We start from the raw sequence: 16,887 nt of genomic DNA on the forward strand, positions 1-16,887 counted from the left end.
TGATGAAATTATGTCAGCCTGAAAAACACTACAATTGATCTGGTAATGCTAATGTATGTTTCTTTTCAAATGAAAATCATGCAGCAAAGGCTATAGATAGTAAGCTAAAATTTCATGTAGAACTACTGAAGCAGTGAAATGATTGTACCTTGAATATCAACATTTATTACATAAACAGAATCAAGTAAGTTATTCTTAGTAGCTCTTTCTTTTTCATTGGAGAATAAACTTATTTATCAATGTTTATGCAGACACATCTGTTTGTTAATGTATCTGGGACATGTAGTCAGTTATAAATTTCTTCTCTTTATAGATATCTTTTAAATCACAGTTAATATTTTTAAATAAATCTAAGAGGTATGCTCAAACAGTACATAACTGTTATATTAAAACATATATTCCTATAAAAGATATCCTAACTGTCATTATTAGATATCAAGTAATAGTCTCAAGAGGAACCAAACAGCTGTATTTAATCAGAGCATTTCATTGTATTGTTGCTGTATTGCTTGTTAGTGAGAATGGTTCAATAAACAAAAACTAATCCACCAGAATTAAAATCATGACAGAATTATAAAATAGTGGTCTGGGAACTGTAACCCAGCATTGTCAGGGAAAAAAATGCTCTCTTGAATTTATATCACATCAGTAACACAGTTTCTCATAGGGACCTACAGTTCTGATGCATTCAACTTTTGCTGGTGTTAATTAGGTTTAAAAGATGAAGCTCCCATTCACTGTAACAAAATATTATTTCATTGTATTATGTTTATGATTTTGCATTATGGTTTCATTAACTTCTCTCAGAAATCCATTAATCTCTTTCTTATTGTTTTCATTGTCACCATTACACAATGATACTTTCATTAATATTTTCAGAAGTGCCTGAAAATGTAATCATTAATGAAATCATAGTTCCAATGGGGGCAGCTCTTGACCTTTTGTTATATTTAAGCTTATGTTTTTTCTAAGCCATATTTTATAGCTTTCATTTATCTGATCCAATAACATCGAGGCATTCAAAAACTTCCTAATTACAAATGAATGAAAGTGATGTGGACTGTCAATCTAATGGAATTAAAGAGTTATGAAACAAATAGGATGTGTATCACATTCATATTCTAAAAAAAGCCCAATCAAATACATGCTAGTGAAATAAAGGAAATTCAATTACGACAGACCAGAAGCTTGCATTATCAACAGTCTAGTGCAATCCCACAAAACAGGAAGGAAAGCAAAAAAGGAAATGTTCTTTTTAACTCTGCTTTATGAGAATATTAAAAGTTATTACAAAAAAGAATCCATTTCAATCTAAAGAATTATTAAAATAATAATAAAATAATTCTTTACATTTAGAGTAAAATTTTATATTTTATCAAAATACTTTATAAACATTAACTCAGATAAGTCTAATCATCCTTCAGCTGAAGATATAGGGAATCTCTTCAGTACGCATTAGATTGAGGCTAATCACTGAAATTTAAAGATAGAGATGCTTAACCCTAGAAAAGTCAAAGCAGTCATCTAGCAAACAACAACTAAACCAAATTTATTAGAACGGAACTTCTGGCCTTTCTCTGTTCTAATATACTCAGGTGACTGCTGGCACCATCAATTAGCTTGAATCATAGAATCATAGATCATGGTATCATAGAATGGTTTAGGTTGGAAAGGACATTAAAGATCATCTAGTTCCAACCCCCCCTGCCGTGGGCAGGGACACCTTCCACTAGACCAGGTTGCTCAAAGCCCCATCCAACCTGGCCTTGAACACTTCCAGGGATGGGGCAGCCACAACCTCTCTGGGCAACCTGTTCCAGTGTCTCACCACCCTCATGGTGAAGAACTTCTTCCTTACGTCTAATCTAAATCTACCCTCTTTCAGTTTAAAGCCATTACCCCTTGTCCTATCACTACCTGCCCTTGTAAAAAGTCCCTCTCCTGCTTTCTTGTAGGCCCCCCCTTTAGGTACTGGAAGGCTGCGATAAGGTCTCCCCAGAGCCCTCTCTTCTCCAGGCTGAACAACACCAGCTCTCAGCCTGTCTTCATAGGAGAGGTGCTCCAGTCCTCTGATCATCTTTGTGGCCCTCCTTTTTGGGGAGCAGAGCCAACAATGCTTGTTTTTCATCACCTGGAAGTCCTGCAAGGGGTGTTCATATGTATGCATCAAAAAATGAGAGTAGGCTCACATCGCTTTCTTTCATTCGGGAACATTAGTGGAAGCACTGCCTGGCCACTAATTTTTGTGAAAGATTGAGGAACTAATAACCAATGTCCTCTGAGTTGTCAATAATGTCATCAAATTTAGTTGAAAGGAGCAATTTGTATCAAAAGCTAGCAAGTACCTCCTCACATGCAGAGGAGGGAGCATAAGTATAGGAAAATCAGGATACAAGTGAAATATTACACAGCTAAAACTCTAGCAATTGAAAGCTCCTTAGGGCAAACAATAAGGAAGTTTAAATTAAAAAAAATTAGGGATTTCCATAGAATAAGAATAGCAGATTAAAACTGGAACAAATTCTTTCTCATCAGACTACTAGGACACGCCAAGCCATCAGTTAGTAGTGAAGGTCCTCCTACATTGGAGGACCATTCTTTCCCTTTGAAGCTATGATTATAAGCATACCAAGAATTGCCAGCACCGTGCTGTCCTTCAGGACTTCCATGGAACCTGAGCACACAAAGTAGATCGCTTGCAGGGCATCTCCCTGTCGGAGGAGGTATTCCCCAGGAGCACAGAAGGAGGTTTTGATGTGCAGAGACAGAGACCTGAGGCAACCACGGCTGGCACACTCGAAAAGGGAGAGCTGCAAAATCTCCTTGTTCAAGTGCATGGTGATGTCTGAACGCAGCTCATCCGGAAAGTCTTTTAAAAGCTGTCCAAAAAAGAGAAAAAGGGAAGAACAAGAGAAAAAGTGTAAAATAATTTGTTTGCTCTTTTGCAGAAGTGATCTGATTTAGTAGTGCTGTACATGTCATACTGCTGCAAAGAGTTCCCTTTGATTTTTTCTTATACCCTTAATAAGACATGGGCTATGTCTTAATAAATCTTTACACTGATTGATAAACACTGATAAATTCCAAGAAAAAACATGAATAAAAATATGGCTTTATACAAAACCAAGAAAAAAAGTCAACAACACTGTGTGTAGGAATTCCTCCTAATGCACAATTTAACCTTGTCCAATTTCTTCTCAGCTGTTAGAACACAGTAGGCTGTTCAGGTATATACCACTGTATACAGTGGTGTATACAGTGAAACAGAACAAAAATGAACTTAGTTTAGGTTTTCTTTAAAATGCTTGTATAAAATTTATCAGTAGGCTATATTGCTTCTTCTATGGTAAAACCACTGGAAGAGGAATAAAGGAATGGAGATAAGGTATATGTTCAGTGGAAGAACCTATGGAAACTAGAAGACCATAAGGTCTTCCTATTTTTCCTTGGTCTTAATTTTAAGCAAACTCCCAATGTAGCCTGGCTAACACTTAATGATATCTACATATGTTTTACAGAAGAACTGCTGCAGGATGACAACATTGAGAGAAGCACCTTTCTGCTCAGAGACAGTCTTGTGAGAATGACATATAACTGCTCAAATCATCTTTCCTTTTGTCAAGGCACCACAAAAATTTCAGGCAGAGCTTTTAAAAGAAGTGTTTAAGTGGTTTCAGGTGTCAGTCCCATTGATGCAAAGTATACTGCCTGCCTATGGGCAGAGCTCTGGACTGTGCAAGCTGCAAGCCCACAAGCACAGTTTTCTCTGTAGTTTGAGGGGATCTGGGATCTGAGCAATGCAATCAGCCAACACTTGACCCAGTGGGCTTAGACAAAGCCGTTTGTGGGTGGGAGGAAAATCATGAATGGTCTCTCCAGAGGCTGCTGTTGTAGTACAGCGCTCACTTTCAGTGCAACTAAAGGTACAGAAGGTACAGAAGCTGCAGAAGGTGATCCTTAACAAAATCTAGGAAAGCTTTGATGTCTAAGTGGTTTTTGTACCTTTGTAAATCTTACCAGGCTCTTTCTGTTGCTAGGATGCTGCTGAAAATCCCATTCTTTGTGCTGTGCACACCACAAAAAGAATTTATCAGGAAAAGAATGTTCTCAAACCCAAATATTTCTGCTTATTTCCACATTATCTTTAGAGGTCACTGAGTTTTATAATGACATTTATAACAGGAACTCTGAAGAGAATGGTTCATTCAAATAACACTCCAGCAGAGAGAAGCCATTATTTCTCCTGGAGTACAGTAATACATAACCTGGATAAGTCATTTAAAACAAGCAAGCAACAACACAACCAGAAATCTGTCTTTTGATTTCACTCTCTTCTTACATTCTGCAATATTTTAAAATATAGGGAAATAAATAACATCATAAAAATTCAGGCCAAACCTGAATGTAATACTGTTTACAGTATTACAAAGAATAAAAGAAAATGAAAGAGGGAGGAAAGGGCAGTAAAGTCCCTCCCTTAAAAAGACACCTAAAAAACCCAGTAGATTTTTCGTTTGCTGAAAGGCAAAACTGCTCACTGGGGTGTTTCTGCTGGCATCATCCAAAAGGTTTCTGATGAATGCCTCTTCAGCATTTGAGAATTATGGAGGATTTTCAATTTTTAATTTATGATAGGATGTTCTAAACCAGATTTTCCAATAGCATACTCTCTTCCTGGGATAACCCAGCTTTATTTTTAGACATGTTCTTTTTTATATGTAACTTCACACAAAACACAGTATCACAAATGGAAAATTACCCACCCCCACCCAACTCCATAGGGAGTCCATAGTCAAAACCATCAAACATACAACCTCCCTTGTTTGGTTACCTCATTGGAATCAATTCCATTATTGACAGACCACGTGGTTTGGAAATATTCAAGCATCCTTTGCTTTAGCTGCTGTGGCAGGTGATGGACCCGTATAAAGTCCTTCAGATCCTTGGTTCTTGTGTGATAAAGGGACCACCTGGAGTACATCCTCTGAATTATGGCAGTGACATTGCCAAACACCAAGGCGTGCATCAGAGCTAGGGAGGACAGGAATTACGTGCAATGTGGAGTGACTTGTTGATCATTAAAATGTAACACAGAAAATAAACAGGATCTTCACAGAAAACCAGTTTCCTGATTGAGAGATATGATGAAGCTTTTGAATATAAGACTCCATGAGTAATATACAGTAGTATTCATATGATTATTCATTTCAGTTTTTTGCGTCACTAGCAGTCACAGTCATGGAACAGGGTAGAACCACACCTGATGCTATTTAGTCAGGGTACCAAGCAAAAGAATGCCCAAGCCAAATTAAGTTCATAGTCTAAGAAAAAAGGAAAACAGACAAACACATGTAGGCAGGCATGCTCAGGAAATAATGAGGAACTATTAATCAGTATGAAAACTAAACTAGACTCAGTCAGTTAGCAACTACATAGAATGTAATAGATTTCAGAGAACTCATATAAATAAAAACAATTACTAATGGGGACCACATGTAGTGGAATGAGATTACAAACAATATTTAGAGATGTATCATATTCTGGGGAGTAAGATGTAAAAAAAAAAAAAAAAAGACAGAAAAAACCCCATTGTAAAGCAGAAATTCAGGTTAAAAATAAAAGATATGTTCAAACTGACAATCTGATTTCTTATGTTGCTTGAGAATGTCGAATATGGTGTGAAATTGTTTATCAGAAAGTTCTGGCATCCTGGATTTTGTCTGCAATTAGAGACTGGCTTGGGAATACAGACCAGCAGCAAAATTGAAGAAATGCTTACAGGTACAGGTCATCTGGGTTTATCTGTGCAGAAATGTGCTTGCTGATAATCAGTGGGAAAAATCACTGCTAGATTGTCTGTCATGTGGTATTGATCTGAGGTATATGATATACACATTTACAAATTGTTTATTGAAAAAACTATTAAAGAGCTTGATTATTACTCTTACGGGACATCTATCTTTATAGTGCTTGAAAGAAAGCAGACAGACTCCTCAGAGTGGCAAGGAATTGGTTTATAAACATGACAAACAAGATGTTGACCTTGTATGGCAATTTACAGAAGTCCAGTGTGACAGGAAAGACAAGGGGGAACTGGAGGAGAAAAGGATGCATTTTGGTGGCTAATAACGCTTTTACATGGTAGAAACAGGCAGAACATTCTTTAATTTGGAGTGTTGAAAGTTTTTACAGGCTGAGTAAAACAAAAAGGAGCTAGTAACAATATTTATGTCTTTATCACGAAGGGAATGCAGAAAAACAGATAAAGCACTGCAATATGATGTAGTTCCCCAATACAGTATGCATTCTTGTAGAGGTGATCTAATGATATGATTAAGTCAATACGAGTCCATTAGTAAAAGAAGATAAATGAAAAGCACGGCAGAAAGAAAAGGATCAGATATGAATATTAGAAAGAAAAGTAAGCATAATTGGAAATTTATTCCTAAGAATAATCAGCTGGATCAACTAGGTGTTGTTCCTGATGGTGCAGTGAATTGCTAAGTCATTAATGTCAGAAGCTTGGGCAACAAAGTGTGAGGAACTGGTGTAATGCTAGATACAGGATATTATAATAGAAATATGTCAGCTAGGGCTGAAGCAATTCAGCCAGACATACCTAAATAGTGTAGCCTCTTTAAGGATGTGATAATCAGTTTAAAAAGGGGGGAGGGATACAGCATTATGTGGTGTATGGATGCATACGTAAAAATCACCTGTGATATAAGTCTCCTAACAGGGTCCAAGGTTAGGAGCTGGACAGCGTAGACATCTCCATGGTGTTATTATAGGCACAAATATCATCAAGAATATTATTATTATGGGAGAATCTGTCTTTGCATATGTACATTGGAAGACAACTGCTACTGGTGATGACAAGCTATTCCTGGCTGTGATAGGCATTAGATTTCTTTACCAAATAATCACAGACCCACCCTCCTTCCTGTAAGAAATCTATTAATCCATTCTCTAAAACCAAGTAGGACAAGTTAAAAACTTCTAGGAACTGTATTTCATAAAGTGGCCTTGATTTTAATGGATATTCTAAATTACATTTTTGTTGCTTAAGGAACAGAGGAACACCTTTGATCCCAGAAAGCACTGGAGCTACTAGAATGGGTCTCCAGTCTTATAAATACAATACTGCGCATCCTTTACTCAAAGAATATGGAGAATACAAGACAGCACATGGTGTGGTCATCTGCAGCAGGACAGGTGTGATTAATATTTCACAGATGCTGGGTATCCTAGGAATTCTGGTTAAATTTTAATATGTAACTTTTCTTTCCAAATTTAAGAAGAAATACTGTATGGAACAAGACGTTTTATCTTCACAATATTACTTGTCTTAAATTGTAATTTCAAGTTCATGCAAAAGAAAAATTAATACCAAGAGGCAGGTAAAATTCTGGCTTTAACTTTCTTTAAGGTTGCAATAAATTCACTTCATTCTTTCAGTTTGCAGTGACACACATTAAAGAGGTACAGATGAACTACTGATAAACTAAATCATGCTATCTGTTACACCTGAAATTTCATAAACTAATGGCTTGTTCTAAAAACTGTAAAAAACTTACATCAATTTTCCTCAAGACTTCACTTTCCACTAGGGTATTTTAAAATTAAGTATCAGCCAAAATGGTACATCAAAATGTATTTTAAGAAATGAAACAATATTATGCCCTAAAGTGTACAGACTAGTACTTTATTCCTAATAGAGTTTTCTGAGGCATGCTCACCAGTCTGTGCTATATGATGCTAACTCCTTCAAGTTTCCTTGCTCTGCTGATTTTCTTAAATAGCATCTAAAATACAATTCCTCAGGAAAATACCTACAAACCAGTCGTCTTTGCTTTCTTACCTGGATATACTTTGTTCACTGGACCCTCCCAGATGTAAAGTCATTCTTCTACCTGCTTTCCTATGAATAAATTTGCCTTTCAGTTTTCAGTTCCTTCTTACTACGTTCAGTAGACTAGTTCTTGACAATTTATTCAGTGCACAAGCATATTAGTTCTACCACTCAATAATATAAGAAATGTAAAAGAAGTTGTTACAGCTGGAATAAATAAAAGTATAGGATACTTTTATATTCTACTCTATTAATTTTGTGAAAGCTCTGCCATATCAAAGTGAATTAAATATTCAGCATTGCCTTACACAGGATATCTCTTGATTTCTTGATAGAAATGAAAACTCCTTCCTTCATTCCAACAGATTTTATGTAGTGAAAGCCCCAAAGCATAGAGACCACTTTGTATTTTAAAACTATAATTTTATGTTAATAGCAAAAGCAATTAATGAGCTGCTTGCGTTTTTGTGACATCATCAAAATCAAAATGATATCATTCTTGGATGATTCATTATATTATTGCCACTCATTTTCAGGACTGGGAAAAATGACAATAATTCATTGAGCACTTTTTATACCACTTGATGCTGCAAATATATAGTTTACCAGTCATTTGTCACGTTCCCTGGCTTTCAAGTGTCAAGTTGCCAATTTATTTTTGCCCAGGAAAATTTATTCTGCAAAGCTGACAACCAGTGCCTTACTGACTAGCCCTGGAGAAATACCTACTAGTATTTCCAGAACAATTAGGCAAGCAGAAAAAAAAACATATGAGGGGGGCAGAACTCCAGCGGTGATTTGCTTTTACCCTTCACGCCCACTGTGACATCTTTGAGTTTTATGATGTACACACTATGAAATAGCACAGCTGAATTTTTGGGGGAGGAAGATGAAGGTAAAGAGAGAGCTGCAGGTACTTTCTCTAGTGGCCTTGGCTTACCAAGCTTTACAGGTGCCACCAGCTCACTGGTTGCGCCCAAGTGCCTCAGCAGAAAGAAGGTGACCCTAAATGAGCACATGGCTTTCCCCAACAGTATGACTAGGTAAGTAACAGAAATAAAAATGCTACTAAGAGCTCCAAATATGACAAAAACAATGCATTTTGATTCTAATCTGAAGCAGTGATATGGTAAAATTTACTTAGTGATAATTCAACTGCTTTTTATTCATGATAGAGTCACCTACGGCTCACCAAACAGTCCCCCTGGCTCTGTCCTGTCTCTGTTGCCTTCTCTCTGGGCTGGTCCTTCAGATGAGGATATGCACCAGCTCACAGCCAGATTCACTGGTGGGCTGCCCACCTCCCCGCACCGTCATTCCCAGGGCTGCTGTGGGGACTGAGTTGGAGCTGAACGTGCACCTATTACCTGGCTGACTGGAAAAGGGCCTGGCATGTAACCAAAATCCCCTGGCCCATGGCTGGGCCACACTCACTGACAATAATGTGAGTTTGCATTTTACTGTGTGACAGCTGTCTTTTGTTGCCATAAGCGATCAAAAGGTTAGAAATATGTATGCCTAAGAGGGTTTATCTAGTGCAAAACCAACAAAGTTATTTCCTTCTTTTGCAATTTTGAATTAAACCTTCTGTTGTGTTTTTTTTTTTTTTAAGAACCTTAGCAAAATTTCAGCTCTTATTTTACTTGTCCCTACCCCTCCAAAACATTTTACGTGATGCTTAACATTTGTACCTACCCCCAATCAGCATTGTGCAAATGGAGAAGATCTTTTCAGCATCGGTGTTGGCTGAAACATTTCCAAATCCAACACTGGTGAGGCTGCTGAGGGTGAAATACAGGGCAGCTATATAGGCACTTCTGATTGATGGGCCTCCTAGTGTATTATTCTCATAGTAAGGAGACTCAATACGTTTTCCTAGCTCATGAAGCCAACCTGAAAAACAAAGCATAAAAAGAACTATTAAGGATTACTGACACAATGAAAACTACACATTCTGTAAAACAAAATAATTAAAAAAAAAATTATTTAGAAGACACTGCATTCTTCACACAATTACAAGAATAAAAAGAACATTAAACTGTAGGAATTTATACAGCACATTAAGTACTGTGTCTCTGGAGTATTTATTTTTATGCATGATTATTTATGAAAAGAACTGTATTTCTGTATGGAGATAAAGTGTTTTTAAGCTGCATATTATAGGTCTAATTAGATAATTCACAAAATCCATTAAGGCTCTGAAAAGAAAAAAATCATCACCTAATAACACTGCAGCAAGAATGCAAAATCGATTTGATTCTTTCCATTAATTAATGCTTGGAAAGCTTTTTAAGATTCTAAGACTAAATTGTTATAATAATAATTATATATTTAGAGCTTTTTACTTGTTTCTTTTTACAGTAGAAAAGATTCAAACAATTAAACATAACTTACAAACCAGAATTAATTTTCAAAAGATGCTTCAATAAGTATTTTCTAAATTGTTCATTTAATCTTTCCTTTCATTTTGCTAAATGAGTCCATGTGTGCTAGAGAAAGTAGAATTAGCTACTGCCTCATAGATATTTAAAAAACAACAACAAACCAATAAAAAAACCCCAAAGCAACAAACCAGGAAAATGTATGCAGTCCCTCTTTTGAAAAAGGAAAACAAACAACTTGAATGAATTGCATAAACACAACGCTTCACAAAAAACAAGATAGGAAAAAAAGGTTAAAATTCAGTTTGCGTGCCCAGTTTTGCCTGCTAAGCAGTTTGCTTGGGAGATTGGGAATCTTTCCTGGATATTCAAGGAGAACTGCCAAAACAATACATTCCTGGCAGGCAGAGTTTTATTTAGAAAAATTGGTTGGGGGTCCCTGTGTTGTAAGCTGAGACCTGACAGACTGAATCACCTCCTGAAGCTTATTCTCTCTCTGCTTCAGTCAGCATCCATTTCTTCATTTTGGATGAATCCAAGTATGAACTGGAGGAAATCCCCTTGTACAAAATATCTGCAAAAGTAGGGGTACAGATTTAAAGTATCTGTCCCAGCACTTCCAAATAAGTTGGGGAAAAAGTATGTAAGAATTTACCACCTACAGCAGAGTTGTTGAGCCATGGCTGTGACCATCCTCAGCTCCATACTCTCTCGCATGCTCTCCTACAGAGAAAGCTAAGCCAGAAGGGCTGGGTAATGACAGCGTAAGGTCTAGCCATGACCCTGCTGACCCACTCTATGCAGGCCAGTGAACTTAATCAAAAGCATAAATGAAAGTGCTCTGTATTGTCATAAGACAGCAGTACTGAGTGGGCTGGTTTACCTTGCCAACAGACAAGAAAGCATATGAAAATTGGCTTGATTCTGCCTTGATGGAAAGTCTTAATCCTATAAGGCTATTTTATATTTGTGGCTCCCAATTATTTAAAATGAAAGAAAAGCAAAACCCCAAATAAAAGCCTACCTGAACCTATACCAGTCCCCTCTGTGTGCACTACTGTTTCTCTGAGTTTACACTACATTTCCCCAACAATAATATGGCTCTTTGTACAGCGAATTTCATTCCTATGCTCATGTTAGGGAATGTAATCCCACACATTAAAGAATAAAGAATAAAACCCTAAGAAAATCCCTGGCAGAGAGTAGATAGAGTTAAAGAAAAGTCTGTCTAAACCTAATGTAAAGAAATATAATCACAAAGTGCAACATCAGGTTTTGAAATCATTCTAGTCATATAAAGAACTGCAAAACTGAAACAAATTAAATAAGTTATTTTAAATAACTGTAACTGATGTGTGAATACTGAAATAATGCCTCTTAGGAGAAAAATCTCTTTCCTGGGAGTGTTCAAAAAGCCACTGATTCTTGGCCTCTGTATTCCCATTTTTCTGCCTTTTGTTATCTGAGTGAATTTCACATTCATTGTTCCTGATGGTTATATTTCATCTGACTGCAAGTTTCTCCACCTCAGTTTCAGCTATCAAACAAAAAAAAATTGAGTTTACCTCAATGTAACTTTATATGAAACATTATGGGCCTCACTTTCAGACTAATACATTTTCAATAGTATCCAGAAAAGGTGGATGACTCCATTCTTTAATTGACAGATATATGTAAACAGCACACTTTATGTTCAAGGTCATCAAGCAAAACACCCAACCTGACTGAAACATCATTGTTCCTAAAGGAATGCATTACTGCTGCTAGAGGCAAGGTACAAAAATAAATGCCTACATTGTATCAAACAGTAGAAGTCCCAATAATATTTCTAATATAATTCTACTACCAAGGTACCAAATACAAAAGTAGCATTTTACAGTTGCTAACAAGTAGTTCTGGCCAGGACACCAATATCTGAGATGAGTTCAGCACTTGGTGCCCAGTTCTGTGGCATAACAGGGTCCGGCAAATGATCTTAATAAGATGAATGGCTTATCACTGAGCTACAACAGTAGTGGTTAGCAACTATTAGCAATTGTTAACAACTGCTAAAAAAATGCCCACTATATAAAGAAAAGCTATTAGGTAACTTTCTTTAGAGATTGACCATGAGACTTGGAACAGAAAACGTATATCTAAAAGTGAAAACCCAATAAATATATTCCTCTGATTGGTAGCTAAGGAAATGTTTACAGCTTCTCATTTCTATTTTGGCTGTTAGAGATGATCCTAATCAGGACCTTTTGGAGAAATTATATAGGATGACGTTTCAGCCAAAGTATACCAAATGGTGCAAGATCTTCCAGATCAACTATACTTCTCAGATTTTTGTTGCTAGGGCTATATTTATTTTCCATTTGGGGGTAAAGACAAGATACTGTTGCTGTAAATACTTTCATTAGCCAATGGAAATAGTCGTAAGGTAGCATGATTGACTATCGCCTTTTACTTTTTTGGTTCCTGTAGGTAACAGCTCTCAGCAGATTCTCTGGAAAACTTGAGTAATTAATTTCTGCCCTCAGGGAAGAAGAGAAAAATAAATATACCTTGTAGTCAGAGGGAGCTTCCTAGATTTCAGCATTATGAATCTTGTCTGGTTCTGAATTAGCATTATCTAGATATAGCTCTGTGACGTTGAAAACATTTTTAAGCACCAATTAGCATAATTAAGAGGAAGATTTTTCAAAGGGAAAAAGAGCACTTAAGTAATCAAGTCCCATCGGAAAAGCCAGTAGGAATTGGATATCTAGCTTCATTAAGCTACTTTGAAAATTGCTAGAAGAACCTGTATTAAGTTTCATTTACCTGTATCTGGGAAGTGCTCAAGTACCAGCAGAAACATAAACAAGCATTTAAGCATCCTTAGATGACATACTTTATAACCGGATGTGAAACACATTATCTCATTTACTGGACATCCAGAAACTCAGTCTTCCGTCAGTTCGGTGCTTGAACTGCATTGAGCAGGTACATCACTCCCTATAATTTGCAGATTCATTCTATAACGCTTACTTAGATTTTCCTTATATGCCAGACAGTTAACATACAAAAATCCTGTCTAGTACTTCAACAACTTAGAAAATAGTTGCATTTTCTAATGCATTAATTACCTACAGCATTTATTGTATAAAATAGACAAACATTTTTTCCAGTTAAAAAGTAGACCAAAACTCTCTGTTTTATTCTGCACCAGTGTGAGCAAGTGCAAAGACGTATGGATGAGGAGTATCTCTTAGAGCATCCCTGAATGTCTGAAAGCGGGAATGGTTCCCCAATAGACCAGTGGTGATGTTAGAAGAGAAAGAGTGGGACAAAGGGCCACCTTCTCTCAGCTGTGGTTCCATATCAAATTCAGGGACTTTTAAGTATTCCTAGGGGAAATGCAAAGGTAGAAAAGACTATTTACTCCCACATCATCACCTTTTTGTGTTTAAACAGTATTTGAACCTCATTTAGGGCCAAACCATACTTGGCTTTTTCACGCTAGTGAGGAAAGAGAGTAATCAATGCAGGGAAACAGCTGATAGTAGGGAAAGAGAATATGTATTAAGTAATGCTGGGCTAAACTAAAGGACACTGTCAAGTGTGGGTTATCTTTAAGGGCTAGGTTTCAGGCTGAGTTGTGTTTTTCCGGCTCAACTGAAAAACTCTGGAGCTCTAAATGAAAGCACAAAAGCTGGCAATGGCTTTATTAGATGCCACGTCTTCTTTGTACTTCTCCAAAACCTACAACTGTACCTTATGAAATAGCAGGCAACACAAAACCATCTAAAACCAAACAAAACCTAGAAATACTGGTGAACAAAAGACAAAAAGTATAAATAAGTCACCAAATACTGAAAGATAATAACAAAAAATGTGCTGAACTGGAGCACATACAGCCTTCTGACATAAATAGATTGTAACTTTTAACACAGAAGTCTCTGTTTTATGCCTACTAATGTATGTTGCAGTGAACAGTTTAGGGTCATTAAGGAAAAGATAAAAACTATACAAGACAAATTAGATCCTTCTTCACGGGAATGCATTTTTAAACAAAAATCACCATGTGCCGGAGAGCTATGTTGGCTCCCACTGCAGCAGTCCCTGGTCACTGCTGATAGCTCCTCATTTCAGATCTAGAGTCAGGCAGTGAGGAGCTGGAGGTTTTCACGGGAAATCATACCACACTTTCATTACATAGCTGCACATTCCTATCTGCAAATAATATCTCATATTTCCATTTTAAATGGGAGAAGACTGTCACAAAGATCCCATTGATCTCAATGAAGCCAAGATTTTAGCTTGTATCTCTCTACTCTCTTTCCTTGAAATATTAACCTCCAAAAAATAAACCTTATGGCAACACAGTTGTTAAGATAGAACAAGTAGACAAATTCCCTTCTTTTTATGTAAAAACACTCAAGATTACAGTCTCTGTGAGATAGATTTTACATGTCCAAATCACTTCCATCAACTGTCCACGTTGCTTCTTCAGAATGTGTCACAGTTAAAGAGCATTTGAGGAGGCGAGACAAGAGCTTATACTGTATTTGAGATAAGATGTTACCATCATCTTCTATAACAGTATAATAAATATATTCTACCTTATAAAAACCTAATTAACATTCATTAGGCATTAAAACTTTAGCTTTGCTTTTAAAATTGCTTCCAAAGAATTTTGCACAGTTACTGTCTAGTTGTTTCTGACTGATACAATGCATTCAAAATTTAGAGGTATATAAGAAGACTAAATCATTTTCCTTCTTCCAGTGTGCATGACTCCATGTTATTGAATAATCATTGCCTCTATTCTAATGGTGATTATTCATTTAAGGTATTCAAGTTCTTCTCAAGATTGTCAAAGCCTTTTTTATCCCTGTCTAGGCAAAATGTTTTCGACATTTGCAATTTTTTCCTTCTAAAACATTCGCATTTTTTTCCCAGACTATTAATACACTAAACAGCACCATTCCTACTACTTAATCCTGTGGAACATCGCTGTTACCCTTTCATTGTCACAAAACCTGAACATTTATTTACAGGTTTGATCTATGATGGAATTTTGCCTGTCATGTTTGGAGAGACTCCCAGGTACCAGAGCAGATGGTTTAAGGATTAAAGACCCCCAGAGATGACAGGAGCAATCATACTTTCAACCACTGCTTCTGGATAACTGTAGATGTGGCAGACCTTACTGCACCAGGTCACAAATAAAATGTGAACCAGGCTTTTCTTTCACACAGATTAGAAAAAATATGTACTAAAAATAGAAAACCGCACAATCCTGAAGGTGTCATACAGCTGCAGGTTCTAGGAGTGTGAAAATGCAGCTCCATCATGTGTGCCCAAATGACATTATTGCACAATAGTAAAATACAGAACATGAGTTTATGCTTTTCAAAATGAAGAGAATAAATAAATGTTATATGTGTAAGAGGAAACCTGAGGTGCATCTATATGAGGTGTAACAAGTACAGGCTACAAAAGAACGGCTCTGGCCTAGAGGCTATATTTGAAAAAGAGAATTAACTGGCATTCAAAATAAGTAAAAGTTAAGTGGCATTGCATGAAATTTAGACTAGAAAGACTTCAATATTAGTATAACAGACATAAGCATAATGGCTGCATGACAATGAGGAACCGTTAGCATTAATCTACTCCCCTTGGTCTTTATTTTGTTAGCACACTTTCCTGTAAACAGTAGACACCTAAAATGAGAAGGAAAACAAATATGGCAAAGGAAAGACATTAACATTTTTCGCAAGCACTGAAAATCTGCTTAAAAATATTAAAGTCATTCCCCAAATAATTTATTCTAAAAATGTGTTTTCTTATTTTTGCATTGTAAAATATGGTTCTTCACAGAGTATATCCTTTATTATGATGGATTTAATTATATTTCTTTTTCTTAATAGAAAGACATAACACAGGTATGAATGAGAATGTTAGTGTGACAGATCTAGAAGAATATCACTGCATTCAAATCCACATAGTCAAATTTTGTGGAGTGAAATTCTTGACATGACCTTGAAAAGAAATAGATTTAACTTGGACAATATGAAACATAGTTTTATCTCAAATGCCTGTGGCTGGAGTCCTTGTGGTAGGGGCACAGAAAGCTACTCAAGGCTGCCCTCTGTGACCCTGGGACCAGAGCCCAGGCACCAGCCATGCTGCCTGGGAAGTGTCATGTATGCAGCAAGTATGGGGATCAGTGCTTCAGATCAATGCATGGCAGAGGTATCTACTCTCCACAGTCATAGCATCACCTTTGTCTTTCCTTTGCAACACCCTAACTGTACATTTTTAAATCTAATTTATGTCTGTTTTAATATTTACCCCCATTTTTCTTTGTCTGGGTCATAATCCTTGGTACCATTCTGGTGCATTCATTGCATTAGTTTATCCAGATAATGAAGAGTTAACTATGTCAACCTTGTACAAGCAGATTATGCTTAACCCCTGGGCTCAGTGGACTTTTAAGTGCCAACAGAAGTGAAGCATATGGGTATTACTATGATGGAAACTACAGAAGATTTTCTACATATATATATATGTATATACACACACACAAGTTTATACACTTTTTCTTGATAAATGCCCACATTATAGACAATAAAAACCACAAAAAAATGCCTTTAACATGTAATCAAAGAGGAAAAAAATGACCCC

General features: G+C 36.6%; 1 protein-coding gene across 7 annotated transcripts in view; it reads right to left on the reverse strand.

Moving 5' to 3' along the window:
* Window positions 1–16,887, reverse strand: part of KCNH8 (potassium voltage-gated channel subfamily H member 8) — a 212,389-nt gene that overhangs the window by 48,319 nt on the left and 147,183 nt on the right. For all 7 annotated transcript variants that reach the window (XM_052798532.1, XM_052798498.1, XM_052798541.1 and 4 more), the window contains 3 exons: window positions 9,548–9,745; window positions 4,832–5,031; window positions 2,630–2,879 (listed from right to left, as the gene is read on the reverse strand). In XM_052798532.1, the coding sequence (XP_052654492.1) occupies window positions 2,630–2,879; window positions 4,832–5,031; window positions 9,548–9,745 (648 nt within the window). The remainder of the gene's footprint in view (window positions 1–2,629; window positions 2,880–4,831; window positions 5,032–9,547; window positions 9,746–16,887) is intronic.

This window comes from Harpia harpyja, chromosome 1, assembly GCF_026419915.1.
Source record: "Harpia harpyja isolate bHarHar1 chromosome 1, bHarHar1 primary haplotype, whole genome shotgun sequence".
NCBI classification, from domain to species: Eukaryota; Metazoa; Chordata; class Aves; order Accipitriformes; family Accipitridae; genus Harpia; species Harpia harpyja.